The sequence below is a fragment of the Varroa destructor genome, unplaced genomic scaffold, assembly GCF_002443255.2.
Source record: "Varroa destructor unplaced genomic scaffold, Vdes_3.0 BEIS01000005.1, whole genome shotgun sequence".
Taxonomy (NCBI): domain Eukaryota; kingdom Metazoa; phylum Arthropoda; class Arachnida; order Mesostigmata; family Varroidae; genus Varroa; species Varroa destructor.
In genome coordinates, this window is record NW_019211458.1 from 27,384,807 (window position 1) to 27,399,630 (window position 14,824).

The window sequence follows — 14,824 nt, forward strand, 5'->3', positions numbered from 1 at the left end:
ACGACAATACTTGGAACTTTCTGTTGAGATCCAAGCAAAGAGAAATCAATTGAGAAATGGAAAAAATAATGATGATGAATCAAATATGGTTTATCTGTTTTGTTAAGATTCGAGTAGAATGTCTTTCTTTTCATCACCATACTATCTTATTGTATCCGGCTACTGGCACATAGGACTGAGGTGGGCTTAATGGGCAATATTGTATCCATTTTTATGTAGGTAGAATGTCTAAGTATATCCGAAGTTTTACGGGAATATTTCTGAAAAAAAAAAAGCAAATGAGTGAAATTTATGTTGTTTAGTTATTGGTGGGGCTATTTCGAAGGACAGATATGCATAGGCAATCTGGCTATCAAGCCAGACGAAAAGATATTTTTTCATCGAGAAAAAATCGTAAAAACAGGACGGACCAGCAGGGAAAAAGGTTACATAAAAGCAAGTCTCATTCTATCACATATTGAATACATTGCGCACCTTGTAAAGCTGAACTATTACAATCTGTCTAGTATATACAGTGATACAAACAGCAGTGGACATGTGACAAATATTTGACCGGTATGATATGTGTTGCCGAGCTCCTACGCTAAGGCCATATAACAGCTTTAGCATGAATAAATAACTTGTTTACCAACTTGGATACAGTCAGCTGATAAAACAACGGTATTTAGCTTATCAATAACAGCGTATCTAATAGTACATACCCTTGAAGCAGATTTCCCCGTTACGGTCTGTATCAAATATGTCGATAACTCTTTGAACGAGTGGATTCTGCTGAAGCTCAGGTAGGGACATAAATTCATCGATCGACAGTGAACCCGAATTGTCCAGATCGAGCTTACGGAACCGTTTACCTAGTCGTTTGATTTCATCGTGGTCAAATGTGGAACACATCTCCATCGGGAGCGAAGCCTCGTTACCCTGCGACCACAGCGACACATCACAAAAATAGCAATAGTTATTATATGCAACTGAAATACCGGCCTGCTTTAAAGCCACATTTCTAACTAAAAAAAATAATTCACCCTTAGAAAATTATACAATTATACGGGATAGTTTTAGATTTGTGCGCGGTTATTTACAGATTTAATCGTTGATTTGAGTTATAAATAAACAAAAATTATTAGTACACAGCTTACGGATAATATAATATTCTTAATTTAATTCCGCTTTTTGGCATGACACTGGACGAAGCGTCCACTATGAGGTCCATTGCTCCTACTAAGCGCAATTGTAACACATATATATAGTACAGATATAACATAAACACCCCTCAAACTGTCAAGAGGCCTTTGATCCACCCCATGTATAATATGTATGCGTGTAACTGATATAATATTTTAATGTATGAAGTAAGTATCGCGTTTACAACTATATAAGTGCGGAGCGACGACCACACTTAAGCCAGTCCGGATATATATATACTTGTTCCGACAGTAGCGTTTTTGTCTCTTTACTTTCCGCATATATACGATCGAATCCAAACACGCTTTTACAATAAGAGTTCATCGATCCCTGTGAGTATAACTTACGCCACTGTACCCTGTACAACCAGGAATTAAGTCAACACCTAAACGTACAGCTGATTTTTCAAAATTCGTAAATGTTTTACCATTTATCACGCTTATAATCATACTACTACTACTACTACTACTTAGGCGGACTGCAGCAATATCGGCTACAAGCTAGTAGGGTATAACAATCAAAAATAGAATACACTTTGAATGAGTTAGGTTAGATCATGACGATTTTTTTATATTTGTTAGAGGCACTTTTTTTTTTTCATTTTAATATACTTATCAACGCTCTGACAGCTTCCAGACAGTTATGCACCTATCATCCACGTCTTCCTATGTAATACTTCTATGTGTGGCTTCCTAAACCAATAGTGGAATATGCTTGCGCATTAGTAGAAAGAAGATCCGTTATCGCACGGAACGAAAAAATAAGCAGCTTAAAACGCATATTGGATACCTTTTTGCTCAGTCCCGGAAATAATTGAGGCATGGCGATGAGGATCGCGTGGCTTCGATTCTCGCGCCAACGTGCTACGGGTCTCTTGAGAAACTCGAAATAGCGAGCTGCGTTAATTATTTCATTTTCGGCGAATGTCTCATAGTAGCAGATGCCCCTAATGTTCATTGCACCTACTACCATTATCCTATCTCCAAACTCACTCGATTTCTCTGGGACCACGTCGTTTTTTTCACCTGGTCCTTCGCTGCCTGCAGCAGAGATTGAACCATGCTCTATCTATGGCGACCATCTGCTTCACCTATTTTTTTTTACAGTCTCCCTATTTTTACTACTTAGCTTATAATATTTTCATACGGTGCGTGTGAAATGTCTCAGTTTTGGTTGATAAAGCCCTTATATTCCAAGCACTACTTTCGCGAAAAGCTTTTTCGGTTGCGACAACGCGATCTTGTCCTTCGGGTCCCGATATCTGTTCACCTTATTGCTGGTGTTCAACGCTCGAAGCGCCGTCCCTTCGTTTAACTCCTCCTTGCTTAATGTGTTCATCGATCTTCAATGGACTATTGCAGCGTTGTCGCCCTCAGAGAATAAAAACGGCCTCCAGGGAGCAAAAACGACAACTGAGCCTTAACTTTCGAGGCCAGATCTAATTAAAAGCAGCCGGAAGTCAGTAACTCTGTAGTTGACCGGATTCATTCTACAAAGGCATAATAATTAAATGACGCCTTGCTTACGCAGAATGTCATCATTACTGAGCGACTGACGAGCGATTTGGCGATCGCTTAACTTCGTTACCGGCTACCCCGTCATAGTTAAAATCGTTGCAAAAACAGAAATAGTAGAAAGCGTTTTCTGCTACGCAGCTTCTCACTGCACCAAGCGGTACTGCACGTAACGAACGTACGGTACGTCATTGTTTATGTTCGTTTTTGAGACAAAATGCATCGTCGACGAAACTTTTCATATCATACTTAATATATTCCTGTTTGAAACTACAGAGTTAGAATGCTAAGAAGCTCCGTTGTAAGATTAATAGATAGGGACTAAACAAGCAGGCGAGAGACAAGTGAATGCGGTTGACTCAAACAAAAAACACGAAATAGTACAAAAATAAGCCTAGAAAGCCCAAATGCTTAGAAACAGCCGAACTTCTCTCAGCTGTTTCGGATGTTAGATTTCGAGTTGCTTAAGAGACAGAGGCCGCGAGCTCCGCGTCTCAGGGTAGTACGCGTCGGAGTTGTTTCTAAAGAGTGTAATATTGTTTTTTTTTTCACATCAGTACCATTTTATATACCTGTGAGTATAGTATGTTTTTCCAAAAAGTATACTACAGGTACTTGTTCCTGTGGACATTCGATAAGTTCTAGTACCTTGAATTTTCAATCGAATCTTGCGCCACCTCTGTACACTACATGGGTTCAAGCAATCAAGTTGACGGCAGTAGAAAAAAGAATGCTCCCCCCACACATTTAGCTTTTTGGCGAGCTATCGTATTGACATTATATAACCCACAGCTGTCTTTGGTTTGCCTCCCTCGTCCAATAATTGAGCAAAGTGGCCAAGGATCTCTTGCGAAAGGTTCGCCAAGAACAATACGACTTGCCTTCTAGTCGCCTCTCAGTCTCCACAGGGTTCCCTAGCACTACCTACTGACTTCGTCAATGCATATACGTTAATAGACTCATCTGCCAGAGCAAATACTATTCCCACTTGACGGTGTTCGTCTTTTCGTTCCATCATCTAAAATAACGAAAAGTTGACTGCAGTTCTCAGTTTCCTGTTATCTAATTCTCTTTTTCCACCTTGGTATTCTGAAAATTTACCCGGTTTCAAAGTTTAAGACTGAAAACTTTTTGCGCCAGCTCCTATCGTAAAGGCAGACCGATATCGTTTGGCCCTTTGCCGTTGTTTGTATGCCCTCCGCCTTTCCTATTCTGTTCAGTTCTCAATATACGGTAGTTGGGATCGACACATGTTTCGAAAGGTCACCAAACCTTTTCTGCTTTCCACTACATAGGACTAGTTTTCGCCAAGAGTAACACATTGCGTGTTTGATCGTTGTCTCGTTTAACGATGATATAACGTCTATTTTGATTGATTTTGTTTGTGGTACTTTTTTCCACTCGGGCTAAAACAAGGCGATGCTATGACGATTTTAAGAAACTATTTGTAAGAATTGAATCATTTTTATTCTAACCGCTCTACATCCTGCAATAACTGTTCGGCTTTGAACCTTTTCAGCTTTTCTTTAGCTATACTAGTATTGTTATTGTACGATATACATACTAGCCTGTTGTAGCATCAGGTGGCTATAGTCTTTATGAGTGGAGCTGTTATAGAACGTCGGTACGGACGCTAGTTGAGCCGTACAACAGCCTAAACACTTTATACCATTACATGTATAGAAACGTCCGAATGTATTAATTCAGCAGCTGCTAAACGACACATGTAAAGTCACAGATGCCAACCCACTTACGGATAATACCACGGCTGTCGGGTCCGTATTCCGACAGAGCCTCGGATTTCCTCGACTCAAGTGGACTTTAAAGGTCAAGAAGGAAAAGGTAGCGCTTTCTTCTCTCCCTTTACCCTTATGTACGCATTGCAGAAGATTCTTCAAGTCAAGTGTTTTTTGGCTTGGATAAAATCCATGTTACCATTACGTCCCATCCTCTATGCACGGGATGAAATCAGAAAATAGGAAGAATTTCTTATTCATTTCCAGTTGAAATTAGCCATTGCAAGCGACTCGATGCTTTTGAATGATGATCTGTGTCGTTCGTTCCGTCATAACTTCTGGTGACAAGTGCATTCAGCGTTTGACACGTTGAAGCAAACGTGCCAATTTGTCAAAACAGAGAATGAGATAAAAAACAGGCCAGGACAATGCGCGCTCATGCTGGATCCGACGAACTTGTAATTCGTTACTGTCAGCTTCCCGATAATATCCGATATCTGTCTTGTGTTCCATTCCTCTATATACAAAATTATTAATAGTTAGTTCTGATGAATACTTGTGGGCTGTCATAATATTTTGGCCTGATTGGGCATCTTGATCCGTGTATGTATTGAAAACCTACTTGTTGTTTCGGAAACTGTGAGTAAAGTTTGAGTGACACGACTTTTATACTTGCGTCTAATAAAACCATAGATATTTAAATAACTTTGTTAATTTACCTTCAAACACGAATCAATACGATTACGTTTCCTTATTGCTTTTTTCCAAATAAAACAGATAAAAAAAAACTATATGCAGCTATAAACCTAAGCAAAGACTTCTCTTGCTTTGCATTGCCTTCGAAGCGAAGTGGGACTCGCAGACAGGTCTATTCATTCATATATCAAATCAAATTAATCTCTCACAACAGAATCCGGTTTAATCCATTTGCTTTTCGAGACAAACTCTAACCATGTTCTGGTAGTATCTGCCAAAATTAAAATAAAAATCAATGAGATAAACATCTCTCAAGTTTACTATCTTTTTGCAGTGAACACTCATATATCGCTTCATTAAAGGTACATACATGCATATAACGAGAAATATGGTTTAAAATGGTAAGTGGTGAATGACAAAAAGATGTGACCGATTACTCTATTACAAAACATAAAATCACACTATCTCTATACTCGGTAGAGGCTATCGGCGTTTAGCCTCTCTTTGCGGAGAGCGGCGAATTCCTTGCCGCCCCATAGGGGTATAATAAAATCAACATTAATCCTACAAAAGAACGTCTGCTTAGCAGCAGAATACATTTGCCACTAAAAGTTATTTACTTTTGTGTCTGCCGGTTTGATTACTATGTGCGGCATAATGATACAAAATAGGCCGCGTAAGAAGAGGCCGTTGTGCTTCTACTAAAGGTTATTGATTCGGGCTTTCGAATACAATCGCTTAAGTAATCCTCTCTGAGGTATCACTCAAAATTGAATCCTTATATCTCAAAAAGGTTCATTCAAAACGGCTAAAAATAACAATGTGCATGGCAGGCAATATTACGTAAGTTCATCTCGATATACTGGCGTATACACACGTCTGCGCACTATTACTAATCACCATAAGAGTAATAATCACCTTGGTAATGATGATGACGGTTTTCATGGCCTATTATCAGTACTATATTGCATTGCAAAGTACTATATCTTTTGCCCTTTGATATGATGTCAGCAGGCTATAGTTTGTCTGGTACATCACCTTCTGCTGACCAAACAAAATGGCCGATTTGATAATACGTTGAGCTATAAGTAAGCTTTCTTTATCTGTATACACGTAAGCATGCAAGGCAAGACGAAATCAGTTAATCGGTCTCTGGCCTCTGACAGCGACGACATACTGACAGACAATGGGTATAGGCATCGTCTCATTATAACATGACGTCAACCCATTTAAATGAATTCCCACATCATTGGGTTTTATCATTTACCCTAAGTTCGACCTCCGCGATTCAGTCAACGGGCTGGTCTTTCACCCCGCCGATCCGTCCCGCTAAGCTGTCAAATCTATTCGTAAACGTAAATAATAACATAACAGCTTAGCCGGCTTTTTCGCTACGTTACAACCTCGTTAGAGCGGCAACGGTCTCGACGGGTGCACTCAAAAACAAAACGTTAACAAAACAGGCACCTTTTCAACCTTCGATTATTAGAAGTTTATAGATGTTATTATTGCGTAGAGCTACAACTCTCTCTCTCTCTCTCTCTCTCTCTCTCTCTCTAAAGGAGCCAATGGTTTGTTATATAGTACATACATATATCATTTTAGCTAATAGATGTATTATATGCTGCATGACAAAATAATGCCATAGAAAAACGTAAAACAACTATGTGATAGATCTGAGAGTATTCGCTGCGTAACAATAGCGATAGCAAAAGAACACTTGTTCATAGATTGCTGTATGTAGCTAGAGTCATATCCGGTTTAAATAGTCAGGATATTCGTTAGAATTCTAAAGGGAACGCAACCAAGATTGTTCGAAGCACTGATCTTTGATACAGGTTGATACTTCAGGTCTACATAAGTTAGTCATTCATTCGATGCTATTTTATGACTGCAATAAATGTGAGGTTTCTGAATAGGTGTAAGTGCGCTACTGTTTATGTTATCAATAGTACTAATTGCAGACAACTAAAAAAAACCAACTTCATATTCAATATGCAAGCACTTACAACTATTATATATTAATTTTGAAGAATACAACAACCAGTTCCTAAAAATAATAAGGCCTATCAAGGCTCTTCATAGAAACTGTTCACAAAGACTGTTGGTATTCCATTTATTATATATATATACACATTTTTTTTTAATAGTTAGTCAGAAGCGCTATGTATACGATGCGTAGATATACTTAGACAACAAAGCCTGTGATGTTAGTGCTGCACGAAACAGTTCTTTGCTACCAGGCGTCACACATAGATGAATACAGAGAGCCTATTTTTGCCAATAGAATCTCTTTTTATAGTTCTCTACTAATCAATCATTGTCTTGAACAGTATTCGTGGTGCCAAGAATTCCGCCGATGGGTATGATCATAGGCTAATTAGCGATAAAGATCATCCCAACGGTAAAATTGATTGAAGGCCACCGTCATGAGCAAACGGCCGAGATTCCTAATGGGGCTACCGGCTACAACCTGCTTGCTGTGTTCCTAGTAGTTGTCTAATCGGGACCAACGAGAGACCAATGGGACTCTGCGCTTGTCTGACCCGTCTACGTCTTTTTCAATCAGCAAAAATGTATTGAGGGACTTAATGTTATGCCTCCATTGCTACAGTTAATCGTAGGCAGTAATATTATATATTGTACTACTAGTGGCGTGGCCGAGAAATCGAAAAGCCAACGGCGGTTTTATGCTTGCTCCATGATGTCATATCGGGAAGAACCTCTTTACAAAGCTGCCTTGCAACTTCGTCCCACTCCGGCATTTTATCCCACCCGCAACCTGTCAGTTAACTGCTTTTTCCTTCCAGCAGAATAGAGCCTGTTATCTACGCTTCGCGGCGATTCGATAACGCCTCGAAGACCCCGCCTTTACTGCCTTTTACCTAGATGGGCATCCTGCAGTATTTTCACTTGAGGAGCAGCAGATTCACGGACAGCGTTCGAATTTCCGCACGCTTCACCAGTATCTCTGAAATACTCGTCACTGCAGGATACCTCCAACCACACTGCCATAACATGGCCGGTTACGCATCCGTTTTGTACCCTTGGCGGCTATGGCGGATGCCGTTGCTGCTGTGATTGCTGCATCTACTTCGTGCTGCGCATGCATCTGCCACTATACTGTTTGACACTGTCAATAGAAGATGAATCGACTCAGCAAGAACCATGCTCGTGCCACGAACGTCGAGCGACGCTAACGGCAGTACGAAACAGCATACTTTTAATACGAAGCAAAACCACGTCCCTATTTACTAGCCATAGCAGCGCAATCTCCAACAACCCCATTCCAAAGCATGCCCAGCACACTGCCAGCGAGTCCATCTAGAGACCGGTAAGAAGCTAACACCAGACGACCACCCTACCCTGCTAATACATTATATGGATCGGGCGTAAGTAGAAGTGTACTGAGAAGCGGGCTATATCGAACCGTCTGAGTGAAAGAGCGATCTTTAAAAGCAGAAACAAGAGGTCTTAGTGGAACACTACAGCTGCTAACGAAAAACCCATGTCTTCTGCTTTAGGTTTTTTCCTACGCTTCAACAACCTTTCATCGCTGCCCTCCACGGCTTCCTTGCGTTCTTTGGCTTGCTCCGTTTCTTAGCCCCACTCATTCGTTCACGCGCGTCTTTATGCCCCTTTTTTCGCGCTAATTCTTTTGAAGGCTGCTTTAGACGTTTGGGGAGAATGGAAGGGCTTCAGGGTTTTGGCCGTCCAAAGGATTAAGAAATGCCGACGAAACTGATGAACCGACTAAGACGGGGGCTTCGTCGTCATTTGCATCGAATCAACGAAGACGATAAGAACGATAACTCCAGTTACTTCACCCTCTTGCGTACATTCTCGCCGACGCGGGCGCACTTTTTTTGCATCGAGTTTACGCAAAGAGGCAAAACATTTCCATTGTGCCTGCGCTGTCTTGTTTTACCTTACCCTGTACCTGTTTCTAGCCTTGGACGTAAATCCATCTATAGACAAGCGAACTATTTCTACTACTACCACTGGATCAGGGCTACACCAGCTTTTGTCGGCGATGCCACTACGTCGAACATCCTCAATTCTCCATATTGACACACGGAACTCAGAGATTGGAGGCTGCAACGATAGCACTGCCGGGAGAACATATACGCTGCTGGCTCGATAGCGTCGTCGAAGCGATTTGGTTCGAAATAAAGCCAGTTCACTACATTTACTGGGTGAGGCCTTTCGAATTTTGTTTCATTACTGTACGATGCTGGTAACTCTGGGTAACGTACGAATTGGATCGCTCTCTCCCGATCGAGGAGGAGGTTCGTGCAGTTCATCTGCAACTGTGAACAGGCCCACTACGAAGCCAGCGGTGGCTATTGAGGAAAAATGCCCCATCAATCCTCTCTGTGTGAATTCGATAATGAACTGACAATAATTTTTTTGTTACACGCTCGCGCTTACCCGTCAACGCTATTCACTCACTGGGCAGCCAAGATCAAGAGGGCTACGATTAGAAAACGGTTTTCCACTGTTTCAGACATAATCACCAAACAAACGCTTGCCCAATTGGATGAACGAGACAAAGGGAGTCATTCATTTTGTTGCTTCGATCTTTTTTCTGCATTTCGGATTTTTGAGTCGTTCGCAGAACACTGAAATAATTGGTCCGGCGAATACAATATCGCAGGTGTGGCACGAAACACGCCACAAAAGACATGGAACTCATATAGCGACGTTTCGCCTCTCTAAAGTGTATACGGAGGTATTTAATAACATCTGTGTATTGAAACTACAATAGTTTTGCCTTCGAAACGGTCCTGTTGCCGCTGATCATTGTACTAAGTAGAATTTAATGAAGAGTATTGCCGAAAATAAAAATATCGGTCGGCTATTACATATACATAAACTAGTTTGGCAAATGACAAGAGACTTGAGTATTGTCCAACTCAAATTAAATTGATTTTTCTCTATTTTATATATGTAGAGGTAAGCCAACAGGAGAAGATTTAGATCATCTCTATGTCGACCATTATAAATACCGTTTCCATGCCAACCGTTGTTCTACGCAAACCGGTTAGCACTTAATATTGCCTGGCAAATAGTTAAAGAGACAATAGTGAATCTGCGTAGCAGGACAACTGCGAGCTGCCAAAAACAATAGGACAACAACACAATTCATTTAGCAAAACTTGTATTACTAGGGTCGCTATGATCAGTTGATCATTCTACAGCTTACTATCAAGTCTGGCAACTAATATATATATATATATATATATTTATTTATATTATATTTGTATTGAAAGCGATCTACAATATGTTTGTGCGCCTTGTAATATTAAGGCCGTACGAAAACTCGTCCGATCTCCTTTTTTTCTTACCATCGTTATAGTCGCTTCTCGCTTACATTCCGTTCACAGTACCAACTACACGTGGCTAGAACGACGCCCGCAACGGTGTTCCAGGTGGTAGTTTGAAGTCCCTCTACGCCTGCCAGGTTGTTCCACGATTTAGCCGGCAGAGGCCCAAGCATGGAAGCATGACGACAACTCCTCTCTGAACGGAACTCGGTCAAATTTTGACTTAACAAACATAAAATAATAGGTGACAACGAACAGAGATTATTTATAACGTTATAGGACATTATTTCGCGGGTCAATCATCAAACGCTCTCATTGTTATAGTTGGTTCTGTTCTCGTAGTCATGTGGACAACGAAGGCACATTTCTGGCAAAAACAATGTAGTAATTCATTAAAGATGATACAACATCTTTTTGAAATTACTACTAAATATCGTCGCCGCCGCTGCAGGAGACTACAATAGAAAAGAAAATACACGACCACTGTATGCCGATGCTACTCCCGTATGGCGCGTCACCTCCCGAGAAAGATTCAAGACCTCTGGAAGTTTTTCAGTTGCCAAGGGATAGGAGCCGAACATTAAGCCATTAGGAAGCTAAAAGAAAAAACATAATCCAGCTACCATTATCGTAAGGCAACAGTTGCTTTTGTTCTATAATCCCGCTTATAATAAGAGTAATAGCTGAGAAATCAGAAGGGAAATTTGATTTCAAACAATAACCACTCTTAAACCGACCGTGTAAAGTCTTTTAGAAAACAAAATTTAATCCAGTTCTAGTTGTATCGTTCTTACGCTCTCATCGACTGTAGTTACTCAAATAGAATGCTTATTGACGGATGAAAAACTTTTTTAATAGGTAAAACTGTCTTATGCTGCTCGACGAACCAGTTGGTATATATATATATATATATATATATATATATATATATATATATATATATATATATATATATGTATAGTAATGACATTCAACAGGAAAATTATGAATTCTGCAATGGTATTGCTATACCAAAAAAAAGGCACAGCTATACATACAAACAGAAGTACGAATCCGGAACGTGTCGGGTAAATCACTTCGATCCAGTCTCAAGCAGACAACATGAATTCAAGATTAGCTGAACAGCCATCCGCTCTGATGCATCGAGCAGAAGCAGCCGACCAATCTTATGTTAATGTCAGTGTATCGTAAGTAAAAATTTCGGCGTAATCTCTATTTTGCACTCCCTGGAAATGAGTCTACACGTCCTCATGATAGCTTAACGAAATAACGTACTTGCCCATTAGTCTTAAGGACGTGTTGTGGTCTAACGTAGTGGAATGCTTAACGGCTATCCTGGGCATAAAGCTCGAAACACGGGGGTCCCGTCTGCATGTAGGTCATATTTTCTTCTACAGGATAGATGTCGTCTTGAAGCCAGCAAAGGATATCAAGAATGACTTCGTATAGGAAAATTGGGTTCGGGACCGATCACTTTGTATGCAAAAACGAAAAATTTTCATCGCGACAAGCATGGCAAACCCTGTGGCTGTAACAACTATATTGTAGGTATCACAAGGTGGCCTCTATTTGAATAAATTAGGGTACAAATTTTTTGACCAAATTTCAAGTTACGACACATGTATGATAATAAAATTCGACCACACGCTATTATATGAAACGTCGCTGATATTTTTAAGTCAAAGATGATTACTAGCCTGCGCTAATAATATACACATCTTGCGTTATGGATCGAGTAGTGCTTCAGTATGATTTACTGGCACAGTGGTGTTCGACCGCTGCTAGAATGAAGATTTGTACTTATTTTCGCTCACTAATTATTAGATCCGGGCGATAATTATCATTTCGTATACTAACCTAAAATGATCAGCGCTCTGTCCATAATGGATGTTTTACTATTGAAGGAATATTATAAAGTCCTGACTTCCTATGAAGAAATTGGCGCGGTTTTGCTGGGGTGGAACAATCGAGGCCTTTCTGGTGTGCTCTGCTATATAGCCTACAACGAGAATATAATTGGTCAGCCAATCCTAGCCAGACATGAAAAACAATGGACTAACAAATCCGTTCCTCACAACAGGACAAAGAAAATTTCTTCCCAGAGAGGAAATGTATTTGATGTAGAAAGGCAATATAGCGTACAACTGACGGTGCAGAAGTGGTGTCCGTGTATAGTGATGTCAGGGACAGGAAGGACACTGCGTAAAAGTTCCTTTCACACTACAAGCGTCTTTGAGAACAACATGAAACAAACGTATTCAAGCATACTTGCTTTCAGTTCGCCTCAGTACCTATAGATGATTAAGGATGACATTAAAAAGCAATTTATTATTATAATTATATCTAGCTATATTCGTACTTCTATCCTTTTGTTTTTGTCGTCCATTTTACTATTATTCAGAGTCACCGTACAGCGCGTCGTTGTTGTTGTTGTTGTTATTATTATTATTTCATTGTTTCTGTACATCTGGGTCGCACTTCGCGGCATCGTCATCGAAGATGGCCCGGGCGAATCCGGCTGGATTCACTTCAAACAACGGAGGGGATCGTATAGACTAAACCACGGCCTGTACACAGCGGCGTGCAAGGTACTCTCTATATAGGACGAAAAAAGACAGGTTATTACAATACAACTTCGCAACAGGTACTTTTAAGGGAAAATATTTTTGATCTTAAACGTTTTTACCGCCCAAGAATATTATTGACGTGCGATTACAGACTAGAATTACAACCCGCTACAGCTTGCAGAAGGAGTCATAGGCAGGTAGAGAATACGTATTATTACGGCGTATCATGGAACTCATAGCAATAGCAGAATAGGCAGAATTTGAGGACAACACAAGAGTATCTGACAAAACAAAGAGTGAATACTACGATTTGCTCTGGCGGTAACCACAAAAGATCCGCTACTGCACGTGCGTCGGAAAAAAAGCTATGTTGTTCACATGGATGGGTACTTAGGCGCCTTAACCACGCTTGTTAGGCGGGGTTGTCCTGTTTTACGTTTATGTCGGCAATAAATAGACAGGTCCTAACTGTAGGCGAAGGTACCTCTACAGGTTTATTTGCTTACAACGGTTCATGGTTGACAAACGGGGAGGATATTATATTTCTAAGGGGAAAGTTAATGCATTCGGGTGTTTGGGCTCCAAAACGCTGAAAATGATGAAATAGATGACGGTGATAGTCATACGAATGCCGCTGAGCTATGCAGCTAACACTAGAGTAATAATGTATGTAATATATGGCCAATATTAAATACTTTTCTGAGAACCGAACCGAATCGAATCGTTTGTCATCCCCTTCCAGAACATGTATGACGAATTTACGAAACTTTGCCGGCCCCGGGATTCCTTTAGATTGGAGCAATAGCAATCGTTTAGAGATCAACTTAGTTTAGAGGAGGATACAATTTCTGGTGAGGACGACTATAACAAAATGCTAAAGGTTTCTGATGGAAGTGGCAAACTTGTTCAGAAAACCTGTATCCGAACATCAACAGTACCAGCTGCAGCGAGTTCATTGGTGAAAGCAGGGCGTACTCTACCGCCGTGCAGGGTACCGTTATTGTGGAGGAGCTGCGCCGGAAAGCGAGCACTAAAACCACAGCATCACTTCGAGCTCGCGAAAAAAAGCTGTGACGGCAATAGGGTGGACATAGAACGGACTGGATCTGTTGTTTCAACGCAACAAACAACAGCCATCAATTTCCATTGGCAAAAAGTAATAACGGCGCGGTTACCGCATGACCACCGTCGAACACAGGCGTATTTTTGCTCACTTGTACTTTTTAGATCACACAATCACACCCAACAAACTGCTAGTTCAATGAATACAACAACTAGTGGCAAAGTTTGCCCTTCTTATAGACAAAAAACGGGATGATTGTATTGTTATTGCTGGAGCGCTTCGTTCTTCAATATTCGGCCTTCGCCACACAAACCTTTGCACGCAACGAAGCTGTCCAGGCGCTCGGCCTTCGTTAATAGGTGGCGCTACCGCTATTGTTGCCACAATATCATCTTGTGCTGAGAACGTTACGGCCTTTGTTGCTGCTGTTGCTTATACTTTGGGAGGGGACCAACCGCTACTGCACCCCGCAAAGTTATCCACAAAAAAGTTGAACTTCCAACGTACAGTGGAGTAGCCCCTTTAACCATAGTTACCTGTGTGAACATTCATAGCGTGACCTACGCTGTCGCAACGTTACGATGTGCTAAGTGTATACGGGCATTGGGATCCAGGGCAAAACGACTCTGCCATGAAAAACAACAGCTTCAGATGGATATCGTGCAGAACATGGTCAGCACGACATTTTCGCTGGAGTTTATTTTTACCGTAGCATCCCTTTAATACTGACGGCTGCACT

At 40.9% G+C, this 14,824-nt stretch overlaps 1 protein-coding gene and 1 long non-coding RNA gene across 4 annotated transcripts in view; one reads left to right on the forward strand and one right to left on the reverse strand.

Moving 5' to 3' along the window:
• LOC147755489 (uncharacterized) overlaps window positions 1–12,109 on the forward strand; it is a 30,117-nt gene extending 18,008 nt beyond the window's left edge. Inside the window, exons 2-3 of the long non-coding RNA XR_015328524.1 lie at window positions 10,516–11,085; window positions 11,433–12,109. This is a non-coding gene — a long non-coding RNA (uncharacterized LOC147755489). The remainder of the gene's footprint in view (window positions 1–10,515; window positions 11,086–11,432) is intronic.
• The window catches only part of LOC111252147 (calcineurin subunit B type 2-like), a 47,265-nt gene that overhangs the window by 24,393 nt on the left and 8,048 nt on the right, over window positions 1–14,824 (reverse strand). For 2 of the 3 annotated variants that reach the window (XR_015328507.1, XM_086990333.1), the window contains exon 2: window positions 702–918. Coding sequence is in view for 1 of the 3 variants with exons in the window: in XM_086990333.1 (XP_086846459.1) it covers window positions 702–918 (217 nt within the window). In the remaining 2 variants the exon portion in view is untranslated. Of the gene's footprint in view, window positions 1–701; window positions 919–10,476; window positions 10,618–14,824 lie in introns of those variants that run through there. The other variant, XR_015328508.1, reaches the window with a different exon arrangement.